This window comes from Epargyreus clarus, unplaced genomic scaffold (genome assembly GCF_041222505.1).
Source record: "Epargyreus clarus isolate Ecla_fem2 unplaced genomic scaffold, WU_Ecla_fem_2.2 ptg000034l, whole genome shotgun sequence".
Taxonomy (NCBI): Eukaryota; Metazoa; Arthropoda; class Insecta; order Lepidoptera; family Hesperiidae; genus Epargyreus; species Epargyreus clarus.
The window spans coordinates 8,897,554-8,919,905 of NW_027332239.1; the positions used below are offsets into that span (position 1 = coordinate 8,897,554).

A 22,352-nucleotide genomic window follows, 5' to 3' on the forward strand; every position below is an offset into this window, starting at 1 on the left:
TCTTTCCAAATGCTGGGAAATTGTGATATTATATAAATTTCTATATTCATGCCGCCATTAACCGATTCAATGCGGTGTCCTTTTGGACAAACTTTAACGGCTGGCGGCGAACAAATATTTCTTGGCACCACTGTGGTGCCAAACGCCAGGGACTTTGATGGCATCGCTAAGGTGCCCTCCGCCATTAATTGTAACTTATCGCTTTTTTGCTTTTTCCGCGTGCTGTAAGTTTAGTAGCCACCCAAAAGCGAAAGTGAATGGTTTAACTTTTCGATTAGTGTTTACAAAAGTAAGACTCTACGTGTAATAACGGAAATTGAAGGTAAGTGTCTTATTTCTATCAGGTGTTGTAAAAAGTTTTGTAAGTTTTTGATGAATTGATTGTTTTAGTGTTACTATATAATAAAATATGAACATTCGAGACGTGCAGAGCGCTATGATAGTTCTTTTCTGATGTTTTGTTTAGAATAAAAATTCAAATTATTAATGGATAGGTTTCTAATAGAATATCGAAATTGATTGCGCTATTTATTCAGACAAAGATAAAAACTAAAGTACGAATATTTTAATCCAGTTTCTATTGGCTTCTATTAACGAAAAGTAGGTACTATTATAGTAATACAATCACAGTAATTTGAAAAATAATATATTTTTTTGAAAGGTTTACAATCCCTGAAGAATGTGAAATCACGTGATCTGGTGAAACTGACATTCTAGGAAGGATCTACGTGATAAATAGACACTTGTTTTCAGAACAACTTTGATAAACGTCAATTTTTCCGAGTTTTATGGCTTCAAATTTTGGCACCTCTCGGGTGCCACCCTCCATACACAAAAGAAATTCATGGCACAACTGTGGTGCCATCCGCACGGAATCGGTTAAGAAACTTCGTTTGTATTCACCACTTATTAAAACAATTCTCATGTATAATTCCTATTTAGACATTAATCTTAAAGATAAGTACCTGGGGGGTTACTACCATCCCTTAACACAATATTATTTTAATAATAGGATTTTTTTTGCAGGACATTTAACTTTTTAAGCAAAATATGACAATTTCAGTTGGTTTTATACAATGAATAAGCGAAAAATTAATTAGGGTTTAAGTTTGTTCAACTGTGTAAGACGGAATATTTTACTGTTTTAAGGAGGAAATAAAACTTTCCTGAACTATGATGGTTTTTAAAATATGGTGGTAGGCCCCCTGGATGACCGAGCTTTGCTCGGTGTTTAATAATAAAAAAACAAAAATACCGATTATTTGAAATAAAAAGTCACGAATGCAATAATTTTTCTCACAAAAAGAAGAAACTAGAAAAAAAGATAAAAATAAAAGAAAAAATTGGACCGAGATTTTAACCAGGGTTTCCTGAGTTTTTTAAGGCGCTCGATTTCCCGACCGAGCTATTCTAACTCATCTATTAACTATTAACTCGAGCTATTCTAATTCATAAATGGTGGCGAAATTTAGCTTCGTATTCTAATGAAATTGTAGGAGGTTTTATTCAATGAAAACACTTAAAACGACATTTTCAGAAAATAAAACCTAGCTAGATCGATTTATTGCCCCTGTAACCTTCTGGATACAAAATTTCAAGAAAATCGCTGGGAGCTGTTTTCAATATCAAAATAGTTCCGAGATAAAAAAGTAAGTCAACTAGTTCAGATACATTTATTACAACATTTTATTATACACTTCTCTGCAATGCTAATGATGAATTTTTATACATTATATTGTTACCTACAATATATTCTTACGTAACGTATAAAGGGTAAAATAAATAATTCGCATATACATAACATGTACCACAGACTCGCTCCTAAGTATTAAAAGTGGAACGTCGCTTTCGACAAAACGTCTGTGCCGGAGCGTCAAACGACACCCTCGAGGTCGGGGCGCGGCGGCGCGACCAGCAGCAGGCGGCCCGGCTCCGGCGGCGGCGGCGCGCGCGGCGCCGGCAGCGCGCCCAGCTGCAGCGCGGCCTCGGCGGCGCGCTGCCCGCACACCGCGCACGTGCCCGGCGCCTCGCACGCCGCGTGCACGGCGCGCGCGCAGTGCGTGGTGCGCGCCGCGCCGCGCGCCAGCCGCCCGCCGCAGCGCACGCAGCGCCCGCGCACGGCCAGCCCGCGCCCCGCCGCCGCCAGCGCGCGCGCCAGCGCCTCGTGCGCCTCGCGCTCGCACACGCGCGCCGCGCTGCGCCACGCGCTCCGCCCGCTCGCGCCGCCCTCGAGGATTCTCCGCGCCACCTTCGTCGAGTTGCAGCTTCTCTGCAGCAGCTCCTCCACCGGCAGGTAGGAGACGGCCTCGAAGAGGAGCGAGGGAGGAATCTCGCCGATGCCCCGGAGGAGCTTCGTCCACATGTCGGCGGCCGCGGCCGGCGGAACCGTGGGTCCGACCCGCACGCACAGGTCGCACGCCTCCGAGATCGAGCGCGACCGCCTCTCGTCGTCCGATTCCGAGGAGATGATCCGTAGGATCGCGTCCAGGGCGCCCGCGTGGTCCCCCGTCGCCTCGAGGCAGATCGGCACCGCCTCCGCGGGTCCCTTCTCTCGAACGATGTCGAGAGCGTCCTCCGGTCGGATCGTGCCCACGTTTCTTTGCAGGAACGATTTCACATCGGACGGCCGCGACTCGCAAAGATGACGCAAGTAAATCGCCGCCGTGTCTCCCCGCAATCGGCCCATTTCCAGCAATCGATCCCCGAACTCGAGCGTCACGTCCGGCTTCAACGACCGCAAAATCGACGGGATCGAGTCGACGAAGTGATCGCTCACGATGGTGGCCACCGCTCGCGGGCGGAGCTCGATCAACGCCGGGAGGTGCGAGATCAGTCTACCTTTCGTTGCGTCGTCGGTCTCCAGCCTGGACCGGAAGTACTCGAAGAACTCGTCGAGGTCCGCGGAGGAGGGGTGGTCGATCTGGAAGAAGTCCTCGACGGCGTGGTCGTGTCGGTCGAGCAGCGCGTGCAGCCGCCAGCGCAGGCGCGGGCGCGCGGCGGGCGGCGGCGGGCGCGGCCCGTCCCGCGCGCGCAGGCGCTGCAGCAGCGCGAGCCAGGCGCGGTCCGAGCGCTCGCCCTCGGTGCGCGCCGCCAGCTCCTCCACGCCCCGTATTACCTCCGGGTCGAGGGGCAAGGCGCCGCTAGACAACTGGCCGGTGATGAATTCTAAAACTTCTATTCGCCTCTCGCTCTCCTAAAATGTGAAATGTTGGTACTTTAATTTGTTCCTTCTGCTGTAGTAGTGCACTTTTATTATTTAATAAAAAAATACATGCAACCGAATATACCTCCACCTTTTTCGAAGTCTGTAAGAACCAATGCACCCACGACGACAAATGAAATGATAAGTTACTAGTCTAATATTTCATAATTTAACAACATTTACAATTCTAAGTGAGCCCCTTACATTGTGGATGTGCATAATTACTAAATTCGATTCTTCATCTCAGCTCCACGTTATAATGCACTCCCAATGCTGTATTTCAATGACTTCTAACAAAAAGTGAAAGGTGTCAAAAATCCAACTGTCTCCAAAGAATTTAAATAAAAATGTTAATGAAGAATTATTAATAACTCCTGAAGCGGTCCAATGCATCCCAAATACCTAGCAAAATTTAAGTTCAATTTTACAATTTTCTATACACGAATGATTTTACTTACTTCCATATCAGATGTGAAGGACAGGAGCGCGCGAGCGACTCGTAAGCGATTCTGTTTGCCGAGCGGGCCGGCGAAAGGCGGATCTCGCGAGCTTTGCTCGAGCAGCCGAATCGCGGCCGACGTGTCGTGTTGCACCAAGACGCGTAGTGGAGATTTGTTGTTACTGGACTAAATTATATAACTGGGTATTAGATATCACAAAATTAAGGATAAAAAGCGTACTTATCGTACATAAGAAAATAAAGACAACGCGATGGATAAAAAGCGTACTTATCGTACATAAGAAAATAAAGACAATGCGATGCATTATTAACTAAATGATTTCGGGCCAGTAAATTGCTGCTAGTAGCTTTGCTTATAAAAAACAAATTCTGCATAGCATAATGAACTTTATGTCAATTGTGACAAAATCCACAGACGGCGCCGACAGTTGTTTACGGAATTCTCGAGAATGCGCGAGGATCTCCCGGAAGACGCGCAACCTTTTTGGCACGTATTTAGTTTGTACGTTCCACAATTGACATAAAGTTCATTATGCTATGCAGAATTTGTTTGCCAAAAATTAGCTTCCATTCCATTCCGCGGCAATGTAAATCAAGCCTCATAAAACAACCTCATCGAGCAGCGTGTGCAGCGCGTCGTGTCGTGCGGAGGGGCGCGCGTGGTCGGGCAGCGCGCGGCCGCCGGCGCCGCGGCCGGCCAGCGCGTCCGCCGCCGCCAGCAGCAGCGCGCCGCCCGCGCACGCGCACGCCGCGCCGCCCGCGCACCGCGCCGCCACGTGCGCCACCAGCTCGCGCATGCCGCCGCTGCAACCGTCTGCCGCGACGAACGAACACATTCTTATTTGAATAACATTTTGAATTACCCATCAGATACCAGCGGCGACACCAGAATGGAAAAACGGCGGATTCTACAGTTATTAAACGACTGATGATATGATTTTACTGGTAATATACTTTCGCCTTATTGTGTTTTCCATCCGGCGGATACTACAGTTATTAAGCCCGCTCCACATTCTTGAAAGAACGCAATAAAAGCACGAGAAACGAAAATGTGGAGCCGATACGAATCGGGTTGTTCTCGCAAGATTCTCGCCAGAATGTGAAGCAGGCTTTAAACGACTGATGATATGATTGCACTGGCAATATACTTTCGTCTTACTGTTTTTCAGTAGAAGGGTGTGATTACTAGTCAGTGGACTAACATATGAGACAGTCATCGTAGTTCTCAGGAGTGCACTAACACATGAAGTTGGCCATAGATCTCCACAGGAAGCATTGACCATTTAACATCAGATATACTGCAAACTATATTTAACCCTTTGTGGTTCAACTCCGGCGGCATCACCGCCACAGTTTAAAGGGTGTGGTAAGGGAGACATACTTCTCCAAGGCGTTTCAGCTTAGACCTCAGGGATAGCGGCATCTGTGGTAGACCTCAAGTAGGAATATCTAATCCTATCTGGGCTTGTTTGAATTTGTCCTTGGAAGGCAGTAACAACTTACCATCAGGTGGACTGCATGCTCGTCTGCTACTCCTATATTATAAAAAAAGAACTCGTTTCCTACGTCAATGTTACGAAATATACTTGCAATATAGATATCAGTATTACATCATACCTAGAGCGGCTGCGATAGCGCCTACGCCGCGCCACAGACCCTTCTCCCGCGTGAAGACGCTGGCGCGGTGCGGGTCCAGTGACGTCAGCGGCAACGACGCCACCACGCGTTCTACCAAATCTGGCTCGAAGTCTGCCAACCTCTCGATTAGTGCCTTTAATCGTAGCAACGGACATAAGGCAATTTGTAAAAAGAAAGATATCTAAGTCTGTTGACTTTATTGTACATCACAACAAACTAAAAATATATTATTAAAATTTTGGTCCATATGATATAGTTGTAATATATGTGCTAGAAAACTCTACATTTTTCAACAAGCTGTAGAAAACTATAAATGTTTCAACAAGGTTCAGAGTACATATTTTGAGTTACTGCGTAAAAATATGATTGCGTCATATAAACAAACTTAATCACTTATGATACCAACTTTTAATTAATTTTACGAGCAGTAATAAATACGAAGTAATCATTGTCGTATCATGGATATTTGTAGCACTGGAGAAGTCATCGTATTGCAAAGTCAAAGTAGCAATATTATGTATTATTGTAAGTGGTGAAACCCTTTGAGGCTCGACTCCGGCGGCACCACCGCCACACCTATTTCTGCCTCATGACAGCAGCGTTAAGGGGTGCTGTGTTCTGGTTTGAAGGGTGTGGTAAGGGAGACATACTTTTCGGAGGTGTTCCAGATAAGTCCTCAGGGGTAGCGGCGCATCTGTGGCCGACCTCAGGTAGGAATATCTATTTCTATCTGGGGTTGATTACAGATGTCCATGAGCGTTAGTAGCCACTTACCATCAGGTAGATTGCATGCTCGTCTGCTACTCCTTTATTATAAAAAAAATATATAATAGGGCTTTGACATGTCTATTGTGAGAAGTGTATACAGATTACAACTGTGTAAAGAACCTGCGTAAAGTCTGGTGATGGAGGTGAATCGGACAGTTCTCCACGCACGGCTGCGTCGCCCAATGCTTCCACAAACGCCCGTTCACTGGCACAACTCTCCCACAAGCTAGAGTATAGTTCTTCACTGAAAATGAAATATAATTGATATTATACTAAATATCTTCAAGGGCACGACAGTTCAATTTTACGAATAAAATATTCCGGAGTTTAAAAAAAATAGCTTATTTACTATATGTATTTGGATAAAAATCACGTCAATATAGGTTTAACGTTTTAGGAAATTACTTTAAAAAGTGATAATCCTTAAATAAGAACATAAATGTTGATTTAGAAATAAAGAGGTGATAGTTAATTTTGAAAATTCTGTTTCAATCAACAAGAATACTTACACACTGTTATGAACTTAGAGGCACAGGCTAAATGGCTCCAGTCTGATTTTACAAATACGATTTCTGACCATTTGTTTTAATTTTAAATTTTGGTGCGATTTGGTAAGCAAATATAAGTGCAAATAACAAATATGTAACTCCTTACCTTAAATTGTATTTCAAGCATAATCGTATAGCTTGTACAGCTACATTCTTGTTGCTAAGTATGTTTGGCCTGTCGATCAAGTTTGCAACAAAATCATTCGCCAAGTTCTGGGCCTGGCTTCCCTGGGTGGAACATAACAATCGCAAGGCTTGCAAATAACGTCCAGATGCAATAAAAGCTTGCGCCCTCGCAATGAGATCCCGTGGTCTGACGCGCAGTATGCCGCGCCGCCCCAGTAGGGACAGAGCTCCTTCTGCGACACACGCGCCACCCAATGCACTTTCCCCAGCCTTGCACATCGCTTGGGAGACCCTCCCATCTGTCCATAGCCCCTTTAAATAAATAACGATGTTATGAATGTTAAAGTTATGCTACATTTATACTGATATTAAACTTATCACGTTTTTTAATTGCAATAATGCATACCTTGAAAAAAGCAGAGGAATAAACTGGCTCAATTTGGGACAGATCCAATGGTTTGTCGTAGTCATCACCCCACAGTCGAAGATTTTCTTGAGAATCAAATATCGCAAGACTGCCACCGAGCCAGCCAAGCCAAAGAGGTGTGGCTTTTAGTTCTACACGTTGAACAGGGCGAAGATTTATCGTGGAACCGTTTATTGTTACTGTGAGCCATTGCATGAGGTTGGCTCGCGCGCACACGAGTAATCTACTATCGACTTCACACCATTCGAGAACGGGAAGGGTGTCAGGTGGGCCATCTAGACGGACGCCGGCAGCTCGGCCGCCGGCAACTATAATAACTCTAGATAGAGTTGCGAGAGCTAGTATCCTGGCGTCCCGAGCTGTCATAGCTACAACTTCTCCTCGTGCACCAGAGAAAAGGCACGATACTCGAGCGGAACGCACTCCTAGCGGTCTCGAGAATTTCATCAGCCAAACAGAACCTCCCGTATCGAGAGCGAGTCCAGATGTACCGGCCCAAGCGACCCGTAATGTTCCCCATGTTTCTCCACCTAAAGTAACACGTCGAAGGATCATGCCTCTAATGCTCTCATACTGATACACAAGTCCTCTGGCATATCCGACGAGCAGTCGACTGCTGTCTTGATTGTATGACAGGCAGCTGACAGCTCCACAGTCGCCGTTAGCATCACACACCCATCTTAAGGTCTGTTCGTAAAACGATAATAAGTGTCCATGAGCTGTCCCAACTGTGCATCTGCCATTTGAACCCACACTAAGTGCTGTTGCTGCACCAGCTGATGAACGCTCCTAAAAATATACATCATTTTTAACACGCTTTTATTAGCTTGGGTTGTACGTTTGTATGTATGTATGTACGTAACAGTAACGGAATCTTTGAGTCCGATTCCCGATTGGGGTGCTTTACGAAAATTGGTAAGTGGAGCACTCCACGCTTTTTTTACAATTATACAATTTACTGTTCCTTAATTGATTACTAGATTTAAAATTATTTTCTACTTTTTAGTTGATTTTATCATAAAAGCGTGTTTTTTAGTTTTTTGAACTATATTTATTTTTATTTGTGAAAAAACAAAGTGAGCATGTTGTGACTAACATCAATTGGAACAATTTCATCACACTATACTTTTTTTTAAGTAGAAAAATTTTGTGTGAGCATTCCACCTCATTGTTATTCATGCTACAATGTTGTCACAAGACAGAAAAGATATTATATAATTATGTATTACATAATAGTTTAGTATTAATATTATTTAATAATTAAACATTCAATTCAATTCATTTCTGTGGTTCGACTCCGGCGGCACCACCGCCACACCTATTTCTACCTAATAACAGCAGTGTTAAGCGCTGTTGTGTTCCGGATTGAAGGGTGTGGTAAGGGAGACAGACTTTTCCGAGTCGTTCCAGCTTAGTCCTCAGGAGTAGCGGCGCATCTGTGGCCGACCTCAGGTAGGAATATCTAATCCTACCTAGGGTTGATTACAGATGTCCATGGGCGGCAGTAGCCACTTACCATCAGGTGGACTGCATGCTCGTCTGCTACTCTTATATTATAAAAAAAAAAAAAAAAAAATCAACTTTTTTTTAATAATATGTTGAACATTTGTTTTTTAAATGATGCAACGTAAAAGCAGGTATGTTATATATTTGAATCTTCATCAGATTAATTACCAGTCTATTCACATTTTCTTATCGTAATAATAATAATAGTAAGATAATAAAATTAAATTTACATACAAGTTATCATAAAACTCAGTAATTTTATATGACTATGATAAATCAATATTAGTTGATAGTGACATCATTAGTCTAGTCTTATGCAGTATTTATAAAGTTAATATTATTGTTGTATTGGCTATTGTTTGTTATTTTATGAAAATACAAAAATATAGACTTAATAATGTGTAAATGTGTTAACAACTAACAACACAAAATCATAGTTGAAATTATTTATTTGTTGTATATGAAATAATGTCCTATGTACAAAGGCAAAATGCAAAAATAATTTACTGTATAAGATACAAAAGTTGAAATCTGCTATCAATTTAAGTCACCAAAGTTTACCAAACATCAGTGAGTCAGAGAGCACCCAAACTATTATGTTGTGGACATGAAAAAGTGCTCCATGATTTAAATAAGTATGCAACATTACACATACATACATTACAACATAGCATTACCAGGGCTTTAAACAATTTCAGGAATGTTTTTTCATATGATGATTAGTGGCTACATTCATTCATATATAGTACATTCATCATCAACAACAATTACCTACCTACCTTAAAATCCTACGTGTGGCTGACGCCCGATTTGTTGCTACTTCTGACGACTATGTAAGAATGTCTCAGGTATAGTGTAGGTATTATGACTTTTTATTTATTTATTCTCATACTCACTTGCGCTTGTATAAGTTGCTGAGATATAGCTTGCAAGAAGTCCATCTGTAGCGCAGAGCATGTGGATGGTTCCTTAAACTGTTTCAAAGATTCGCTCTCATCCACATTGGCTTCTTCAGCTGACAACACTTCCGCGAGCGTTGGAGCTTCACTTGCAGGTAATGCATATTCCACCTCATCTAACTAATAATTTAAAAAAATACACAAATAGTTACAAATAGATTTAGGTAATGAAATCAGATAACAAAATTATGAGAAATCTTATCTAAAACCACTGATATAAATTAATTAAACTCTAGTAGAACAAAAAATATATATACTTTTTTTATTATGTTACCTCTTCAATATCAACATATTGCAGGCTTTCGACAGATTCCAAATCAGAGTCAAATAGAGACTGAATAGAGGGAGTTTTTAATAAATCCATATCATGCGTTTATTAAGAATTACACTTATTTTTATTTATTTGAATATAAACATATTCATTGAAATCCTCCTCCTTCAAAGTTGATTTTAGTTGATAGCAATCAAAATTCATAGACTCTAGTATTTTTTTTTATAAACGTCAAAAATAACAGGGCTGAAAAAAGAGAAATATAGACTAATCATATCACTAATAAGGTTAAAAATAATTAGTTTTATTGACAAAAGCACAAAAGACGTATCTTCTAGTTCAAAGGGTGTTATTTCATTAAATAACGGAAAAACGCCATAAACATGATAGTTTGGACTATGTTGAAGTTAGTAGTCTATGATCTCTATGGTCCCTTATGTCTATCTGTTATTGTCATAGATTCATGTCTTCGCAATCTAGTTGTTTATGGTTCATGATGTCCGATTTTACTGCTGAAGAACGTTGTTCCTTTTATTCTGTCTATAATTAAGAACATTTTTCGGATATCGATTGATAAAACGTCATGAAATAGAGTAATGATTTGTATTTCTAGTGTTGTGTTTTAATTTAAGTGATTTACATTTAAGAAAGACTGAGGTTTGTGTAGAATTATAATAACGGTGAGTCGTTGCGTGTGATTTTCGTCGCCATTTTGTTAATGTAATAATTTGGGCACATCGACGTATTTGCTCATTCAATTTTGGATAATTGTTGAAAATCTTCGTTATGGCGGACAATACGCCAAAAGAACCCCCTATTCAAACGATGAGCGGAATGCCTCCCAATCATAATCCGTGGATGTACGGATTATATTCTCAATACAACGGGTATCATGGACATAATATGTATCCCCCGTCGTTTTATAATCATCACCAGTATTTCCCTCACATGGGGAACGGGGGACCGTTTGCTACCAACGAGATGCATCAATTTCGGCCGCATAATGAACCAGCTCATCCGTTTTCTAAGCCACCGCCGCCGGCTCCTTTGTTAGGAATGTCTCCGATCGACACTACTCGTCCATTTTTCAATCAATCTCCTATTAGGTTTAATCTCAATGGAAACAGGAAGTCTACTCCCATCCCGCCAAATGAAAATCCTCTTTTGGGGAACGGAGGCAAGAAGAAGCGTAAAAAGGGAAATAATAATGATGACAACGCGAGTACGTTGATGCCGCCCTTGCCAGACTATCCACCACCGTTGCCGCCATGCCCACCGCCCGACATTCCCAAGCCTCCCCCTCCCCCTCCACCTCTCGACGTGCCGCTCCCACCTCCCATCGCGACCGAAGACATTCCTGAACCGCCATCGCCTATGCCCGAAGAGGCTAAAAATGACGATGTTAAAGAAAACGCGCTAGTGCCCCCAGTAAGTGATTGTTCAACTAACTTCCTAAATTCTACTTCAATATGCCAAACCTCTGCTGGAACTTGGCCCGAGAGCCTAGAGAGGTATATAAAGAGATGTTACGAAAAATGTAAGACTGGGTTTGATCGTGATCAAATCGATATATGCTTAAAAGGCCGAATTACAGCTGCAGCTAACAAAGATGAGATTTGGACTAGAAATTGGGATGAGGAACCAATTCCAAGTGTACATAGTGAGAGAAATAATTTGTCTGTAAAACCGTTACGAGGCACATTGTCCTTGTACCAAAAATGTGAGAATGTTGCAGATAGCAGTAAATCTAAGTCATTGAGCAACAGAAGTTACAATGGCCATAAAAATTCTCCACAAAGGAGGAGACGCCAGCCATCTAGAAGTCCATCTAGACCTAGAAGCCCATCAAAGAAAAGACATAGGTATTCAGGGTTAATTATTTTGTGTGATTAATTTGTTAACTATTTTTACACGCTTTATATTTGCTTCACTTGTAGGTTTGTCAGTGAGTAACTCCGTTTTTCAGTAGAAAGAGATCAACATACATCCTTATCTTACCCTGCATGTATGAAAGAATGAAATAGAATACTTTTCTACTTTTTAGTTGATTTAATCATAAAAGCATGTTTTTTAGTTTTTTGAACTATATTTATCTTTAACATAGATCATCATGTGTGACCAGTGACCATCATGAATTAACATTTGAAAACTAAGGTAGCCACTAAAGAATGTCTGTGAAGGAGTTGATTTGTGTCTTAATTGAACATATCAATGTTAAAGTACATATATGGCTTATCATTGACAGTAAACATTTAAATACATTTAGCTTAATATGTTGTGTAATTAAAACCTCTGCATATTTATATTATCAAGGGCAGGTTTCATAATAACCATAGAATTTCAATCAATCTGTTTTGGTTATTCGGTACCTTACATAATATGAATATTTTTAAAACTCATATATAATGGTTTCTGAGAAATCAATACAATAAAATGCCAAATGCATGTATGTATGTAATCTATGTATTTATAAAAATTGCAGTAGCAGATGAGCATGCAATCCACATGATGGTAAGTGGCTACTGCTGCCCATGGACATCTGTAATCAACCCCAGATAGGATTAGATATTCCTACCTGAGAACTAAGCTGAAACGCCTCGGAAAATTCTGTCTCCCTTGTCACACCAACCGGAACACAGCAGCGCCTAACACTGCTGTTATTAGGTAGAAATAGGTGTAGCGGTGGTGCTGCTGGAGTCAAACCATATTTAAATTGATAAAATCATTATAAATTTAATATTAAACTAGCAAACAATTTAATGCCCTCTTAATGTATTTATAAGAAAATTGTATAACTAAATCTATTAATCTTTGTTTTATAGCACATCATCTGCATCTGGGGAAGATTGTGAAGATAAGAAAGGTTTCAAAAGTAAAAACAAACAGAAAGTCAAGGATAGGTTGTCTTTAGATCAGAAGAAACCAGAAAAGTTTTTAAAGAATAATAAGAAAAAACCATATGGTCATTTTAATATTGAAGATGTTCCAGGTAATGCTGAAAAATTGCAGAAAAGGGCAGCAAGATTTGCAAATGTCCCCTCAATAGCTAGTTCAATACAAATACACAATGACAGGATAGAACCTAGTCAGTCTAGTCCGGTTATACAGGACTTTGACGGAGATTATGAACCCAATAATGAGCACATAGTGGGCACATGTCCAGAAATTGAAAAATCTTTTCTTAGGTTAACAAAAGCACCCGAGGCTTGTGAGGTCAGACCAGCCTCTGTTCTAATCAACTCTCTTAGGAATGTTAAAGAAAGGTGGATTGTTAAACAGGATTACAGATATGCGTGTGATCAATTAAAGTCAATTAGACAAGATTTAACAGTAAGTACTATGATTGTAATAATTTATATTCAGCACAAGTGTTTTATTTGTTTATTTATAATAGTATGACTGACATTTAAGGTCCTTTTTTGTCACTCGGTTTTAGTCCAGGAGTCAAACCTGTGTGATGATGAAAATAGTCCTTATAGACAGTTTTCAGTATTTTTTAAAATAACATGTTTCTTTTTAAATTGCATATATTTACTTAAATTTTTTTTCATATAGGTTCAAGGAATTAGGGATCGTTTCACAGTTGAAGTGTATGAAACACATGCAAGAATAGCCCTGGAGAAAGGTGACCATGAAGAGTTTAATCAGTGCCAAACACAACTTAAAATGCTTTATGCAGAATTACCTGATAGTAGATCTAACTCTGCTGAATTTACAGCGTATAGGATATTGTATTATATTTTCACTAAAAATTCACTTGGTGAGTATATTTGTAACTTAGTAAAATATCATGTTTGGTAATAATACATTGTTGGTTTTAATTATCTTTTGCAGTAAGGAACTTTTTGAACTATTAAAATTTAATTACAATAAAATAATGTGTTATTTTATATAATTTTCCAGATATAATAGGAATATTTAGGCATCTGTCTAAGGAGGAACGATTAAATGACTGTATAAAACATGCACTCAAGACAAGACACGCTTGGGCAACAAGAAATTTACATAAATTTTTCATATTGTATAAGGTAGCACCTCTAATGGCCGGCTACCTTATCGACTGGTTTGTGGAGAGGGAGCGGAAAGACTACCTCAAGTGCATCTTAAAGTCGTATGTCTTGTTTTTATTAATAATTTTAAAGTTATTTTGCTACATAATTTATACATTTAAACAATTACACAATATAACATTTATTGGGCATTTATTTGTGGTAAAGGGGTAATAATTGAAGAACATATTAACCAAATAGCATCTTGGCAATATTTGCTTTTAACATACCATTGAGGTTTTTTAGCAAAAATCATTTATTGCATGCTTTTTGTGTTATATCATTGCTTATTCATATCGCATTTTCACATTTTGTGTTCAATAGAACTCAAAATTATATAGCTTTGGTTGTACTACAATATTATAGAAAGAAATAAATAATCAACCCAACACCAGCCTGCGCCAAAAATAGTATGACGTATGTGGATTGGGTAGTCCAGTATGTAATTTTTAAAATTAGATAACTGCTCTTATTCTTAAATAAAAAAGTATGGAAAAGCTTAATACTTTAATTTGTTAATTGGATATGAACTTTAAAGTCTTTGCTAATGGGTAGTTCATTCTAAATAAATACTTATAGAATATTAAATTCACTTTTAATTTCGCCTTAGTTGAATTAAATTCTATTTAATATTTATAAAAAAATAGTATCATCATAAAAGCCTTTCATTAAAAATCATCAAGACATCTGCATCACTTGATTTTAATCATACACATGATTCTAGAAATCGACTAGATAGTTGAGACTAGAAACATTTGTAATTTAATGAGTATTAAACTTACTAGATCAAATATCTAACCTTTGACCACCACACATCTTAAAACATCACAGGAATATAGAGGGGTGGACTTTGATTCTGGGAGAGGCAATATTTGAATGATAAATGTATATCTTTTATGATTGGGTGTGTGTATGTACTTGTCTTTGTGGCATGTATGTCCATGTCACCCACTATACAGGGAATTGTGAGCTTCCTGATGAAGTTGAATTAAAAAATAGAGTAGATAAATATTTCCACCTTGTGTTACCAGCCAAGCTGGTTGTGTTTAATAAATATTTTCTTATATGTGCAGCTACAGACAAACTGTTCCTGTGGACTTCATCACACGGGAGCTGGCGTTTGAGTCGAGTTCCAAGACTACTGAATTCTTAAATCAATTTTCTGTTTCTTATGCTGACAGCAATCAAACTTTAGTAGATTGCAAGGCCAGCCTCCCAGTTGTGGCAAATATATAACATTTTCTGTTTGATAGCCATCCTGTTATAGTAGGATACCAATGTGTGGTGATGTAATTTCCACAAAGCTGATGGTCACACCACACCTCACCTCATCGAAGTACTCATTCTGGCCTGTGGTTGTGCTTCCTCGGTTGCTGTGGTTGCCTTCTTTTACTAGGACAAGGTGGCCGATTAATTATTTCATCACATTAAGTTATTCAGCATAAGGAGTGGCAGCAGTAACTAAGAAGATTCTCATTAAGGAAGAATTCAAGAAAGAAGATTCAGTGGGTCAGCGCAACTGGAGATTATAGTGAAAATGGACCAAGTTATATAGTGCGTTCAAAAAGACTTTTTAATTAAATATCATGATAATATTTAAAGCAAAAGTTTACAGGACATTTAATCACTTTTAATTGTAAATACTCACTATAATAAGTAGGTAATAATTATTATTATTTTTATGAATGATTAACAATTTTTAGCAGATTTTTTGTTAATTAAACATTGTTATCAAATAATAGATTGTTTTTTTTTTTTTTTCATCAAATGAACCTTGGTAAAAAGTAGGACATGTCTATGTAATAACGTAGAAAGTATTTTATTTCCCTATACAATAATGGGAGTGCAAAATGTATTTGTAATTTAAAAGTTACAAATGAAACAATTGTTTTCCAGGTTTTTATACTTGATTCAATTATAATTAACAATTTTTAAAAATATAATACAATAGATAATAAAATATTAACCTTATCTAGTAAACAATTTGAGATTCAAACAAAAATATTTACATTAAAACATATCACAAGACGCTCAAACTGGTGCAGGTAAAAATAGAACCAGTGAAACAGGCTCACGACGAGTTCGCACGTGGCGACCGTCTTAAAAAATAGAGCTTATGCTTATGCAAAAAATAGAGAAATGAATAATTTTTAACAAATATTTTAGAGATTCGTAATAATATATAATAAATATTGATAAAAATAATCATTAAAATTTTCCACTTTATAGGTAGTTTTGATAACCTAGCAACATTATGATGGCCAGTGGCGCCACGGTCGCACGCATAGAAGTTTGTCGAACTATAAAATTAGCTGAGTGTTGCCACTACAACACGCATGTTACATGCTGTGGAACCCGATTCGCCCAGAGCGGCCTACTCCCTACACATACCAGTTTTAGCAGACTCCTTAATACATACTTTGTAATCATAGAATCCTTGGAATGTGCTGAATTACACAATATCATGCCTAATAATTATTATATATATACGAAAATTACAACAAATCACATGAATATCCATACCATACTCATATTAAAAATTACACATCTGGTTAGGCTTATACTTCTCATAACATAGTTTTTGTAGATATTAAAAATGAGGCAGGCAGACTTTTCCAGCGAAGAGTTCTGATATCACAGTAATCCACAGAGAAAGTACAAACAAAATGTATGATATTCCAACTTGATGACTATTTGGTAATTGATATGGCTGCCCTCCAATATCTTCTACATCAAAGCCCATTGGAAAGATAACAGCAGCTAGACAAAACATTACCACTGAAAGTAGAAAGATTATTATAAATCAAAATTGTATACCAAAACTAGCTGACCCGGCAAATATTGTGTTGCCATATAAATAAAAAATGTTAAGGGTGAACAATTCTTATCACTTAGGGGTATAAAAATAGATAGTAGCCGATTCTCAGACTACTGCATATGCATATAAAATTTGGTGAAAATTGGTAAAGCCATTTCGGAGGAGTATGATAACTAACATTGTGATACAAGAATTTTATATATAAGATATAATATGTTTAGTATAGTCAATCACCAATTTTAAGTAAATGTGATTGTAATTTTTTAATGTATTTCAATAGAAAGGCATAATATGGAAGTGGTACATTTTTTATGTGTTACTGAAAGGCATTAAATTAAATGTGCAAAATATGTTAGTACTGCCAAATTAAAATAAATGTTCAGGTTTGATATTAGAAGGTGGTTTGACTCCAGAAACCACGGTCACACCTATTCCTGTCTGATAATAACGTATTAAAATTGTCGTGCTCTGGTTTGTAGGACAAGTAAGACATATTTATCAAAGGGTTTGTTCCTCAGGGCTAGCAATACAGCAGCTTATAGTTAGTTATCTATTATAGTAAGATTATAATCTAATCTGAGCTTGATTAGAGATGTCCATGGGCAACATTAACCACCATCAGGTGGACCCTATATATGTTTGGAATTTCAATATTATAAAAAGAATTGACTTACTTGCAGCAAATCCAACCCATCGAGCATATGGTATAACATTGCGGTCAAAGTGGCTGGATGCAAGTAGTATAACAGTTGTTGTGATACAAATGCATCCTATGAAAATACAGATCAATGCCAGCATCCATTCAGGCTCCAAATCAGGTGTGTAACAAACTTGAGATAGATTATGTATTGTCAAACACGACCACATAAGGCCATGACGCATATCACCTGTTGAAAAATTATCAAAATAAATAATAACTCTTGATATAAGTATAAAAAATATAACAATAAGTTGATTACCACCAATGTCTGTAATTATCCAATCGGGCATAGCGAGACTGACGATGGCGAAAATGTCCGCTGCCATAAACAGTGTACCCGATATAAGGGTGAGTTTGTCCATATTGTATTATTTGCGTTATAAACCCAGAATTTCATAAGCTTACTACTTATTTGTTACATCCTTAGGTGCGAACTGCGAATCAGCGAAGCAAACAATGTCAGAAAGTCACAAATGTAGAACAATGTCAATGTCAAGTAAACTGTCATATCAATTATATTTTTTAAATACTTTGTTTTAGATTCTTTCATTTTAATCTTTTTTTAGGACTGTATATGGGGGGCGCTATAACAACAAATACTAAAAATAAAAAATAAGTTGAATATAAAAAGGGGTCCCCATATAACGAACTGCTATTCGTAATTTTTCCAAGTAACTTTTCAATCGTTATAGGTAGACAGTTCAAATTTTCACTGTGTGTACTCTTATGGCTGCTATAATAGTAAATACTAGAAATTAAAAAAAAAAGTTTTGGTTGTATGGAACCCTCCAGGTGCGGGACGCGGGTTTAACTTGCACTTGGCCAATTTTATTATTGTTACTGTTACATTGTAAGGCAAAAGCTATGTCGTTTTTACTACGCTTGTGTTAGATTGACTTTTATGTATGTATGTATGTATCTGGGTATGTATAGGAATCTTTGAACTCGATTTTTATACACTTTGAACGGTCAGATTATTCAAAATTCTGAACAATTTTCATCGTTTTGTTATGATAAAAATCATTTATGATATGGCGATATGGCGTATCTAGAAATGTATAATATGTCATATACTTAACTTTGGAAAAGGTGGAATACATAAGAATTAAAACGGATTAATCATCTTCATATGCTTTATTGAATATTTTGTTAATATAATTTTATTTATATCGAAGTCCTGTTACATGCCATAGTCGTTTTTTCAATCAACGCTTACTTCTAAATACCCAAATTAGTAGGTAATACCCAAATTTGAGCATTTCAATAATAACAATTAAGTATTTGCATTCTCTTTAATTTATAGAACAAGTTGTTGTTTTCGAAATATTAATATTTGTCTACAAATATTTTACATCACCCACACATTCAAAACTCACACATAATATGTATTTAATAAAAAGGATAATTGCGATTATCAATAATATAATTTGGCCTAATTAATTGATAATAATTAAAAGGCGATAATTAAACTTAAATAAGTACTGGAAAATTCAGTAACGCCAAGTATGTACTAGTATAATAATAACGTTGTATTTCGTATATATATAAGTATGCAATAATTAAAAACAGTGTTTTACATTTAAATATTTTTTTTCGTGTAGAGATATTGAAGTTATTATGCAGGGGCGGCGGGAGCAGTGTTGGTGGTTGCGTTTGTTCCAGTGGATGCGCTATCATCAGGCTCGTCTATTTGGAGCCACGGCATACGCCTTTGAAGTTCTTGCCTGTACAATAAGAATCACGAATGCTACTTTCTTCTCTAATTAATAACGTATTTGGTAAAATTATAACATATTTGATTTAACTTCGATCGATTTATTGCTGCTGTGTTCTGTACCCTTACCAGGCGTTTTTACGTTTCGACAAATATGACTGTTTTGGCCATATTGTTTTGGCCATTTGGCTGTATTGGCCCATACGATTATCCTAGTTCTGACACAATCCACTAGGGGCGCTGATTGGAATTTGTATGGGCAAATACGTAAACAAATACCAAAACAGTCATATTTGTCGAAACGTAAAATCTCCTGGTAAGGGTACTGGTTTTACGAGAGATGCTTATACGACGGGTTTCAACTTAAGTCTCCGGGGGAGTATGGCACATGTGGCTGAACTCAAGTACGAGTCAAATTTTATGTGGGGTTGATTATAGAAGTTCATGCGTTGGAATTGCTTCTTACCATAAAGTTTTGTAGACACCAAATTAAAAATTATTATTAGGTATGAAATAACATATCTCATAGTATCTGTCTAACATATCAACGCACTAAGTTACGCTAGCACTAATTTAGGAATTAAGATTTGATACGAACCTGTATTTTGGATGACTAATGGCATACACCCAAGGATCAATGCAGGCAACTGTTTTACACGCCACAGCAGGGATCATAGTTACCTGTTGGTACATTCGTAATTCATTATCCATTTTATTATAGTTATACGAGTTTTCAAATTGTTTGTTTGATTGAATTGTTATAATGGTTGAAATTCGACCATATCGAAAATTTGTATTATTTTGTATTATGTATTTGGGAGTTGTGTGCCAAATTCAATTTATAAAGTTTAATGAAAAAAGGCCTTTGCTCTTACCGTAAAACATGCCATACCAAGAAGGAGGCTCGTGAAAAATAAATAACTTAACAAAAAAATATTGCTGACCCCTGAAACAAATCGTGGTCATGAACCTAAGCCTAGGAGGGCCAAGTCCGATTTACAGGCCTCTTTTAATCATATAAGAAAAAAAATGATTGTTAAATAGTAATAATAATTCATACCCCGGGAGTCAAAAGCTCTTTATTTCCAAAAGCTCCAATCAGGGACATAACGCCATAAGGTGTCCACGATGCTACGAACAGGAAACATACTGTGAGAGCTGCCTTGGCTATGCGAATCTCGGCCGTCTCTGCTCCCGTGCTTTGGTTTGATCTCAGGGATTCTACATTCATTTTTTTAGCTTGTGCCCTGAACATGAAAATATTTCCTTAGCTTATCTCGTAAAAATGATTAAATACACATAATCTTACTATATGGAGAATACCTTAATGCAGCTTCATGTGCAAATACTTGTTTTACAATACCACTGTAGAAATAAATGATCATCGTCATTGGGAAGCAGTAGCTGCAGAAGAAAATGCTAGCCACAAAAAGTTTTGTGTCAAAAGTGTCGGTAAGGTAGTCGAAGGTACATGAAGTTAAGTAGCCCTCTGAAAAATAAAAATACGCATGCATTAAAATAGTATCGGTGTTATCATTATATGAGCCAATGTAAAAACCTTTATATAATATAATAATCCAATATACCAGGAACAAATCGGCCCCAAATTTTAAAAAGTGGTAAGAATGCCCACGGCGTTGCATACACCCAAATAAGTGATACCATAAGTATTGCTTTTCCTTTCGATAATCGACCATCCAACGGTCGTGTGATAGTCGAGTGTCTGAAATGTGATAAATGGCTTTACATTTGTGGTCTTATTTAAGCTTTTAAAATATAGTAATATAAATTAAAATATCAGAATTATAAAATAAAGATAAAACTTTTTTATAAATATATATGTTTTGTGAAACTTAAGAAAAACTTGTTAGCGCGTTGAAGTCTTTTTAAAGAGAATTAGATTTTAGGTAGATATTCATATGTTCATGATACCTGTCATATGCTATACATGCATTTGTCATCGATGCACCAATACCACTGTATGCGCCCATGAACGAGAAAACTTGACAACCGACTTCACCCAATGCGTATCCTTTCATGGCACTATTATATATAAAAATTGGCGCTTTCGCCATCATTATAAAATCACAGATAGCTAGATGTAGAATTAGGATATTACTTGACGTTCGTAGACTTTTTGTCCTGCGTGAAAGGTAAAGTTAACAAGATTAATTAATTAACAAGATTAAAGTAAAATGATAAAAATATTGATGTTTATAAAATACTAACGTAGAAAATATTAAAATAACCATTCCATTTCCAATTAACGATACAGCTGTGAAGAAGGTATAGAGAAGGGCAAGGGCTGTGTGGGCACTGGCGGGAGGGGCGGGGTAGGCGAACCAATGATCCGGGACGGAGGCTAGATCTTCTTCTGAAAGACCCTCTCCTATCATTTCCACATGGCCAGGGTCATTGGATCTAGAAAACAAATGAAGCTTGTGTTAAGAAAGTATTATTTGATTTATACTGTATTTTGATTAGAATTCAAAGTGGGGTAGAATTAAGGAGAAAAGTAGAATTTCATATTTATAACAACAGTGTCAGGTAATTGCTGATGTATTCTAGTTTGAACACTGAGATAGGGAAGACTTCGAGGCGTTCTGATTTGGTCCTCAGGTGTAGCGAGGTATCTGTAGCCGACCTCAGGTAGGGCTCTAGTCTAGTCTTATCTAGGGTTGATTACAGTTGATGTCCATGAGTGACAGTTGCGTTGTGCATAACCGACTATCATGTGGACTGCATACTCGGCTGCTCCTTCTAATCGTACTATAATAAAAAATTGATATTACCATTAACAGGGACACACAGTATGACTTCTGGGCCGACAATTTGTACGTACATGTGATATATAATTTCATGTTACGTAGTCACTATTTACTTACCACATCAAGAAAATGCTGTAACGTAGGTACAATTGTTAAGGATGCGATACGACAATGCAATGAGTATTCTATAATTACAAGTTTACCATCAATACAGACCTGAGTGGTGCAAAGTAAGCGCCGTAGTTGCTGTACGTGTATGCGTCGGTCTCGTTGTCCATTTTGACTCTAGCCTCAATAAGTGAGCAGTCCTCGGTAGTGCGCTATGACGCCCACCACACTGACTGACTGCTGACATTAGAACCGAGCCCTTTGATTTTATAGCACCAATTCGTTAATGA

General features: G+C 37.9%; 4 protein-coding genes across 6 annotated transcripts; 1 reads left to right on the forward strand and 3 right to left on the reverse strand.

Moving 5' to 3' along the window:
- Positions 1-1,873: 1,873 nt before the first annotated feature.
- Positions 1,874-10,122, reverse strand: Vps8 (vacuolar protein sorting 8). The gene is made up of 9 exons (XM_073091607.1): positions 9,909-10,122; positions 9,572-9,754; positions 7,149-7,958; positions 6,723-7,054; positions 6,189-6,312; positions 5,280-5,433; positions 4,274-4,476; positions 3,661-3,828; positions 1,874-3,193 (listed from the first exon to the last, which is right to left on the reverse strand). The coding sequence occupies exons 1-9, from the start codon at positions 9,996-9,998 to the stop codon at positions 1,874-1,876; spliced, it is 3,384 nt and encodes a 1,127-aa protein (XP_072947708.1). The 5' UTR covers positions 9,999-10,122.
- Positions 10,123-10,375: 253 nt separating this feature from the next.
- Positions 10,376-15,693, forward strand: LOC140755980 (leukocyte receptor cluster member 8 homolog). Of its 2 annotated transcripts, none has more exons than XM_073091350.1 (5): positions 10,376-11,776; positions 12,728-13,235; positions 13,461-13,665; positions 13,809-14,016; positions 15,028-15,693. In XM_073091350.1, exons 1-5 carry the CDS (start codon positions 10,692-10,694, stop codon positions 15,188-15,190), a joined length of 2,169 nt encoding a protein of 722 aa, XP_072947451.1. In that variant the 5' UTR covers positions 10,376-10,691; the 3' UTR covers positions 15,191-15,693. The 2 variants fall into 2 exon arrangements, with proteins under 2 accessions (XP_072947451.1, XP_072947452.1); XM_073091351.1 differs by having other exon boundaries at positions 10,377-11,767.
- Positions 15,694-15,848: 155 nt separating this feature from the next.
- Positions 15,849-17,924, reverse strand: LOC140755982 (uncharacterized protein C16orf52 homolog A). Of its 2 annotated transcripts, none has more exons than XM_073091355.1 (3): positions 17,735-17,924; positions 17,447-17,659; positions 15,849-16,732 (listed from the first exon to the last, which is right to left on the reverse strand). In XM_073091355.1, the coding sequence occupies exons 1-3, from the start codon at positions 17,832-17,834 to the stop codon at positions 16,545-16,547; spliced, it is 501 nt and encodes a 166-aa protein (XP_072947456.1). In that variant the 5' UTR covers positions 17,835-17,924; the 3' UTR covers positions 15,849-16,544. The 2 variants fall into 2 exon arrangements, with proteins under 2 accessions (XP_072947456.1, XP_072947455.1); XM_073091354.1 differs by having other exon boundaries at positions 17,732-17,924.
- A 667-nt stretch (positions 17,925-18,591) lies between these two features.
- On the reverse strand, positions 18,592-22,326 carry LOC140755981 (opsin-2). Its single transcript, XM_073091352.1, has 8 exons — positions 22,171-22,326; positions 21,416-21,607; positions 21,119-21,328; positions 20,773-20,909; positions 20,510-20,675; positions 20,247-20,433; positions 19,785-19,867; positions 18,592-19,196 (listed from the first exon to the last, which is right to left on the reverse strand). Exons 1-8 carry the CDS (start codon positions 22,230-22,232, stop codon positions 19,088-19,090), a joined length of 1,146 nt encoding a protein of 381 aa, XP_072947453.1. The 5' UTR covers positions 22,233-22,326; the 3' UTR covers positions 18,592-19,087.
- Between the last annotated feature and the right edge of the window lie 26 nt (positions 22,327-22,352).